Genomic DNA, 7,533 nt, shown 5'->3' with positions numbered 1-7,533 from the left:
CCCCGCCTCGCCCCGCCCCGCTGCAGGACCCGGCGGCCCAGGACCCCTGGCCCTCCTGGTCGGTCCTGCCCGGGTTGCAGGAGGAGGTTGGCCTGCACCAGATCAACGACCTGCACCAAATTTTAACAAAACTCTTTCTGGATGCGCGGCTGGAACGGAACGGCAGGAAAGGGAACCGGTCCTGCCAGACCCCGTCCGGGCAGAGCAAGAGCAGAGGGCATCTCGAAAGGAGGAGTTCGATTACTGCGGATTACGGTAGTAAGGGTTCTCGACTTGCACGATGCGGCCGGCAGGGACTGGTGGTCCACCCACGGAGCACTGCCCCCCCCCACCCCCCTCACACTCACACACGTGTGTGCCAGGGTATGGACTCATCACAGCGCCATTGTGGCTCCGGGTGGTCTCCTTTGTGTCGGCTCAGCACCTCCTCATCCTCGCCGTGCTTCATTTCGTGTGGAGCACCACCACTTTCTATTCGTCACATGGGAGCCGGGCTGCTGGCTGAGGTCACAGCAGACGCCACACATTTTTTTCCCCTGCTTCGAGTTTGTGTACCTCGCGCGCGGGGCGGAGTGGCAGGCAAGGCCCCTCAGGCATTGTGGGGGCGGTCCACCATGGGAAAACATTTGCGCGTCCCTGCGCGGCAGTGCGCGGCAGCGCGTGGCGCCTGCAGGACCCTCGCGGCCACGCGCCAGCCGCCCCGAAAAGTAGTGAAACAGCTGACCGAGCAACTAAACTGCCAAAAAGGAAAGAAATCGGTGGGGCTGGACCATTTACATTTGTTTCTTTGCAGTTCGCACTGCAAAAAAATTTAACAGGTAATGCGGCTAATTCATTTTCCAGAAACGTCTGTTATTCGAATAACAGCATCGCTGTAGTTTTAATGGTTAAAATTTGGTACAGGGAGCAATGTACAGGACCACTGTACAGGCAAAAGCGAACAAAACTGTCTACAGTGGAGGCGTCTTCGTACACTGTACCGTGTAAAACCTGGGCTTTCCGGTGCTACAGCAACACTGTACTCCGCGTTCTGTACCCTAGGTGCAGTGGCTCAGAGCGGCATCTAAGTAACGCTGTAGATCGTTCCGTATCAGACTCTAATTTTTTGAAGTGCGCGAGGTCGGGTAAAGGATTTTTGTCATTGTCCTTTCATTTAGTTTATGGCTAATGTGAACTTTTATAATCAATGGAGGATTGCATCAGGGTCATTTTGGCTATTAAAACGTATACTTGAGGATTATTTTTCCCTTACCAATTAGATTCCCTTTAATTAAGGGGGCAAAAACTTGTGGGTATTTTCAAGAAAACGATTTTTCGGGTCCAAAGCGATGGGAAGACCCGTGCTCTCTTCCCCAAAGTACCGTAATAGAATGTACCATACACTCCCTGGGAATGACGTTGTTTGTGTCCGACCCCTTGGGGGACCGCGGGGTGGAGCGTGTCATTGGTTAGCGCGGCAAACGTCTCGAGCTCTGATCACAAGTAATCTCTCATTGGCTCGGCCGTTGCATTGGCCGCCGCATCATCAACTCGACTTTCCCGATCACAATGAGGTAACTCACGCCTCTTGACAGCTGCGGTGAGCGTCGTAATAACTTCTTTCCTCCTCCTCCACCTCTCCCCCGCTTCCCATCTCCACCCCCCCTCTTTCTCTTGCCTTTCCCATCACAGGTAGCGGCAGGAGCAGAAGAGCGTCCACAAACGTAAACACGACGGTGAACATAATAATAACGAGACACGCGTCTCTCTTTTGTTGCAGCAAAAAGAATTCCCTGGTCCTGCGCACCCAGCTGTCCGTCCGGGTTCACACCATCATCGGTAAGTGACCGCGCTCCTGCGGCTGGACAGGCTGGAGCTGGAGGGAGTAGAAGGGGGGTGGGGGGTGGGGGGGATAAGCTTTCGTCTTGGCGACAAAACATTTTAGTTGGCATTTTTGCCCCGTGCTTGGGGGTGCCGTGTTTGGTAAGCTGCCAGCCGGCTGCAGTGTTTGTGTTTCGGTGTTGCAGAGAAGCTGGTTACCTCCGAGGGACGTGAGCTGCGCCGTGCCCTCTTTTCGCTCAAGCAGATATTCCAGGTAAGGGCAGCACGGTCTAACTCGCTGTTCATGAATAACACAACTTCATTCAGTTTCATTTAAAATTAAAAGTTCATAAGAAAATGAAAATAAAAATAAAATAAAGAGAAGATCTAAGAGGTCCCTGAGATGTGCGTTTTTCTAAACCGCATGATGGCTCACCACCACTCCTGGCTCTGACGCACCTCTCCCGTTCGTGTTGTTACAGGAGGACAAGGACCTGGTGCACGAGTTCGTCCAGAATGAAGGCCTGTCTTGCCTCGTCCAGGTCGGCTCTACCGCGGACCAGAAGTACCAGAATTACATTCTTCGAGGTGGGTCTATGGGGGCGCCTCCGCGCTCCGTGCGCCTCGCGCGCTGTGCGTTTGTGAGGGATTATGATGAGGTCGGAAGTGCGCTTTAATTCGATGCGGGGGGCGCGCAAAGGCATAGCCATAGCCATCACGGGCGGCCTGCCCGGCCAGCCCCGTCAGCATGGGCGCTCCGCGATCGAATCCCATCTGAGATCGACCGGTGCTAAATGGAGAGGAGGACTGAGGCCGCTATGCGCTGCTGCGCGCCGAGCTGGAGCAGGCTCTCTAAGACCTCATAATGGCGCCGAGCCTTGCCCGGCCGTGCTCTCTGTTCTGTTGCAATCAAAATGCTCTCCTCCACGGATCCAGTAAAAGGGAATCTAGTCCGTGGCTGGTAACGCGCACGCTAACGGGATCCCGGATGAGGTGAGGAGGTCGCCGGGTTAGTCCGAGCAACCCTTGATGCTGTTGTTGTTGTTGCAGCCCTGGGCCAGGTGATGCTGTACGTGGACGGCATGAACGGCGTGATGGGCCACCCCGCCACGCTCCAGTGGCTGTACTCGCTCATCGCCAGCCGCTTCCGGCTCGTGGTCAAGACGGCCCTCAAGCTGCTGCTCGTCTTCATCGAGTACACGGACGCCAACAGCCTGCTGCTCATCCGGGCCGTGCACGCCGTGGACGCGGCAGACGGTAAGCACGAGAGGGGATGAAGCAGTGGGGTCTGCCGAGCCGGACTGTCGCGACCTTGTCCCCCCCGGGACCGCAGCCCCTGCCGAGCTGGCCGCCAGGATGTCGCAACATAGTCCTGCCCCCACTGCGCCCTGCGCCCGCGGCCCATGGCCACTGCGGTCAGCGGCGGTCAGCAGCGGTCAGCTCTCCCAGCGGCGGGGCCCGGGCACTCTCCCTCTCTCTCTCCCTCCCTCTCCCAGGCCGAGGGGCCAGTTCAATTATTTGAAGCGGTCCTGGGCAGCACTTCTGAGTCTGACGACACCCCCGGCGGCGGCGCGCCGTTGGGGGCGTACCGCCGCGTATCGGTGATACTTTCACTCACGTCCGCGGTAATAGCTGGCGACCGCACCGCGGCCGCGCCGCCGCCGTGTATGGACGCCCAGTATGACGAGGGCGGTGATGACGTGCCTGCAGGTCTGACGCCGTGGTCGCGCATCCTGCGCCTGCTCATGGACTACGACGCGGCCGACACGGAGCTGCTCATCTACGCCATGACGCTAGTCAACAAGACGCTGGCCGGCGTGCCCGACCAGGACACGTACTACGACCAGGTGGACATGCTGGAGGAGCAGGGCATCGAGGGCGTCATCAGCAGGTGAGCAGCCCCAGCGTGCACGCGGTCCTCCGGGCCGCCCGGGCCGAGGCCTGGCCTGCCTGGGCGGCGCCCTGCTTTGCCTCCTCAGTAGTCACGACGGCCCCGGACGAGACGGCACATTATGCCGCCATAACCGACAGCACTGCGCGTTGCGCCAGTAACGTGCCGTGCTGTGCTGTCGGCGGTGGCGCTGCAGCGGGGCGCGCTCTGGACCAGCGCGCCGGGCCGGGCCGGGCGTGCACATGGGGCCCCGCACGAGATGGGGGTTTGGAGGTCATGGCCCACCCGATTCCGATGTCATGCTCGACCGGGCCGGCGGGGGGCTGCTGCATCGACTGCCATTCACAACGACACGCTCGTGCCCTGCAGGTACATGTCGCGCCAGGGCACGGACCTGGACCTCCTGCGCCAGCTGCAGATCTACGAGGGCGTGCTGCAGTTCGAGGACGGCGGCGACCGCGGCATGCCCCAGCCCCTCCGACAGCTCGACGACAATCTCAGGTCAGCATCTCGCCTTTTGTTCGCTCGCGGGGGGGTGAGTTGAGAGTTTGGCGAGCAGTTTGCGAAACGTGTTGCCCTCGCGCCCCGCGGGTCGGGGGTGGCGCGGGGCCCCGGCCGGGGCAGCACAGGACAGGTACCTACCTAGGTACCTATAGGTATCGGATTGGTGATGGATGATGATACAGTCGGGGCTGTGCGCAGACTGGGCTTGAGCTGTGCGGCGCCGCGCGCACGCAGACGCAGATCGCTATCGCCCAGGTGGTAAGGTGGTGGTATGGTTGCTTGGTATTCCGGGTTGCACGCCCCGGCCCGGTCCGTCCGCGTGCCGGGGCGTGCGGTGCGGTGGACGTTCGGGAAAGATCCCGGGGCGCTATGCCTGCAATAAATAAAACTGTCCATCACGCCGGTGGTGTGTGCCTACAGCGCTGCTGTCGGTCGAATCGTGTTTGCAACAATACGTAAACGAAATATGTGCATCAATAAGAAACGCTTTGGAATAGGCGGCACCTGACGCATGTATTTGATTTCTCGCTTTTAGAAAAACGTTACGAAATCGCAAATCGCTGACCTCCGACCTGGGCATGGGCGTGGACAGGCGTCGCTCGCGGCGTCACTCCACGGGCACCGTGCCGCCGCACCTGCGCCTGGCGGGCCCAGGGAGCGGCCCCGGCGGCGGCCCGGGTGGCGTGGATGGAGGTCGGCGAGAGGACGGCGAGGACTCCAGCAGCTCGCAGTCGTCGCAGGCCATGGACTCGATGCACCTCAACGGCAACTACAAGGAGTCGGGAGGTAAGGGTTACTCGCGAGCAGTGTGCTGCCTGACTTCCGTGTCGTTCTGCTGCGCGACTAATGACGATCCGCTGAGAGCTCAAGTGTTTTTAGTCTTTTGCCGGCTTGGCCGCTTGGCCATAACATCCGCTGCTTCTTCCCAAAAATGTGTGCCTCGGAAGCTAATCCCATCCGCTCGCTCGCTAGGCCTCGCAGTACAGGACGTCGGGGTCACGCCCGCCCTGCGGCGCCGCCGGGAGCGCGCCGAGCGCCAGCGCTGCTTCCAGCGCGAGCAGGCCGAGTACGGCGTCGGCGGCCGCCCCGTCCAGGGCGCGAGTTCCGACCCGGGGCCCGTCAGCCCGCCTCTGCTGGTGCAGCAGACGCCTCCGCCGCCACCACCGCCGCCACCCTTGCCCCCGGCGCCGCAGCCCCTGCTCGGCCTCAACCTGGACCTCCACCACCTCTCCGTGCCGGAAGAGGGTAACCGACTTCTGCAGCAGGGCCTGGCCCTCGGCTTGGCCGCTTCCAGAGTGTGGCGTTCACTACTAACCCCTCCCGAGCGCGACCGCATGAGCTGACCAGCCACCCTCTGTCCGCAGGACTGACCCCGGGGCTGGCGCAGCGCCTCGCCAACGGCACCTCCGGCATGCTGTGCTCCAGCCCGATCCTGGGCGTGGACTCTAACCTGCTCCGCGCCGCGGACCGCACCCCGCTCCTCAACGCCGTCAACCGCATGGACTCGAGGCACGACAACTCGTGGGCCTATGCCGCGGCGCCCGCGCACGCCGGACCGGACGACAACGGCGTCCTGGACGACAGCCTGGCCCGTCGGGAGAACACCGTCAAGGATCTCACTCAAAAATTGGCCAGTCAGAACATTCTCCAGAGTCCTGTAAGGATAGTCTATTACTGAACACACTTCTCAACCTCTCTCTCTTCTCCCTCAAATGTTGTCATCCTTCACCATTCCTTTCCTCAGGTCGACGAGAACAAGTCATTCATCAACGACATGTCGGGGATGGCGGGCATCATCTCCAAGGCCAAGGAGGGCCTGGCCAAAAGCAAATCCAAGCAGGACGTGACCCCGCAGGCGCCGCCCCCGCCGCCGTCTGCCCCGGCGCCCAAAATCAAGTCTGAGACGGAGCTGCATTGGGAGGAGCTCGTGTCGAACCTCAGCCGAACGCTCGAGTTGTGCGACCTGGACTTCACCGATCTGCATAGCGACGTGAGTGCACCGACAGACCAGATATGGTCGTAAGTCTTCACTCTATAGCACACCCGAGCACAAACCCAGACGCTGCTTGTGTCCCGCAGGACGAGGAGGACGTCCTCTGCCCCGCCGGCACCGCCAACGGCGTCCCCATGCCCCCGCCGCCCCCCGTCGCCATGAACCTGCTCGGGGACGCGCCGCCCCCGCCGCCCCCCACCAACGGCCGGGCCTCCATCAACGGGCCCACCGTCCTCGGCCCCCCGGTGTTCGGCGTCAGCCTGCAGATGCGCGGCAAACTGGGCACCAGCGCCACTGACGGGGGCAGCAATGTGCCGCCCCCGCCGCCCCCACCACCAAAGAAGAGCAAGAAGACCGTCAAGTTGTTCTGGAAAGAGGTGAGTGCGCAGTGTGCTGACGGGTCACTCCTGCCTGTCAGGTTGAATTATCGCGAAGACCTCGGGTGCCCAGAACATTACCACCGCCTCGTTAGCCCCGAAGCAGCTGTGGGGCCTAAGCGCCGCTCTGGGGTGGGGTATACACCGGCGATACTCTGTGACGCGGCCGCCGCCGATACCCCGAGCGCAGGCAGGCACCTGACTTCCCTCCTCTCTGTGTTGCCCTAGGTCCGGATCGACCCCGCGGCTCAGGTCAGAACGCAGTGCGCGCCCATGATCTGGGATGAGCTGCGACCCGTGGAAGTGGACACGCAGAAACTGGAGCACTTGTTCGAGTCGCGTGCCAAGGATCTCATCTCAAAGGTGATAAACCAATTATACAGTGCTCTATTGAATTAGATTTTCCAGAGGCTCAGGACAGCGGCTCCTCCTGCGAGTCATGGAACTAGTGGAACATTCACACTAAGGCTCGATAGGGTTCGGAGAGTCACCGGTCATCATCTGCAAACTACACATCACTTGTAAATCTTGTGTTATGGTTGGTGTCGGGGCAACACTTACACTAAAACTGCCATGATAACAAAGGATTATTTGAACATTGCATGTTAGGTAACAAACAGTACAGCACGCATGTCACTACAAAATAATCAAGCAATTCTTTACTCATTTCTTCTCTCTTTACTCTTCTCATGCTTTGGTGGCGTGAATAAAATGTTTTGTCAGTGGACGTTTTATGTAATGATGAAGTCAAATTCATTGTTTATTCAATCTTGCACACGTTCTAAAAGCTCAAATCAATCTGTTTGCTTCTATGTTGTCATTTCATCGCTTAAACTCTACACCGTGCTTAAACTTCACATGCTTCTTTTCATTGACTGCTGAACTTTCTTCATGGATTAGAGTTTTCCTCCTCTCTAAGTAATAATCTATCAGAGTAATTTTACTGATTTGAATTTTAATTTAATCCT

At 59.4% G+C, this 7,533-nt stretch overlaps 1 protein-coding gene across 1 annotated transcript; it reads left to right on the top strand.

Moving 5' to 3' along the window:
• Nucleotides 1-1,548: 1,548 nt before the first annotated feature.
• On the top strand, nucleotides 1,549-6,928 carry LOC113203425 (FH1/FH2 domain-containing protein 3; the record flags this gene model as incomplete). The annotated part of the gene is given in 13 exon segments (XM_052263839.1): nucleotides 1,549-1,553; nucleotides 1,646-1,818; nucleotides 2,007-2,074; nucleotides 2,283-2,388; nucleotides 2,851-3,057; nucleotides 3,511-3,691; nucleotides 4,061-4,192; nucleotides 4,731-4,981; nucleotides 5,168-5,440; nucleotides 5,560-5,852; nucleotides 5,940-6,185; nucleotides 6,275-6,565; nucleotides 6,794-6,928. Coding segments are annotated over 13 exon segments (2,361 nt in total), but the record flags the coding sequence as incomplete, so codon positions are not given.
• Nucleotides 6,929-7,533: the final 605 nt, after the last annotated feature.

Source organism: Frankliniella occidentalis, unplaced genomic scaffold, assembly GCF_000697945.3.
Source record: "Frankliniella occidentalis isolate FOCC.00 unplaced genomic scaffold, Focc_3.1 Scaffold14, whole genome shotgun sequence".
NCBI lineage: Eukaryota > Metazoa > Arthropoda > Insecta > Thysanoptera > Thripidae > Frankliniella > Frankliniella occidentalis.
Note: the sequence above shows the minus strand (reverse complement) of the source record. Positions and strands in the feature narration are given on the sequence as shown.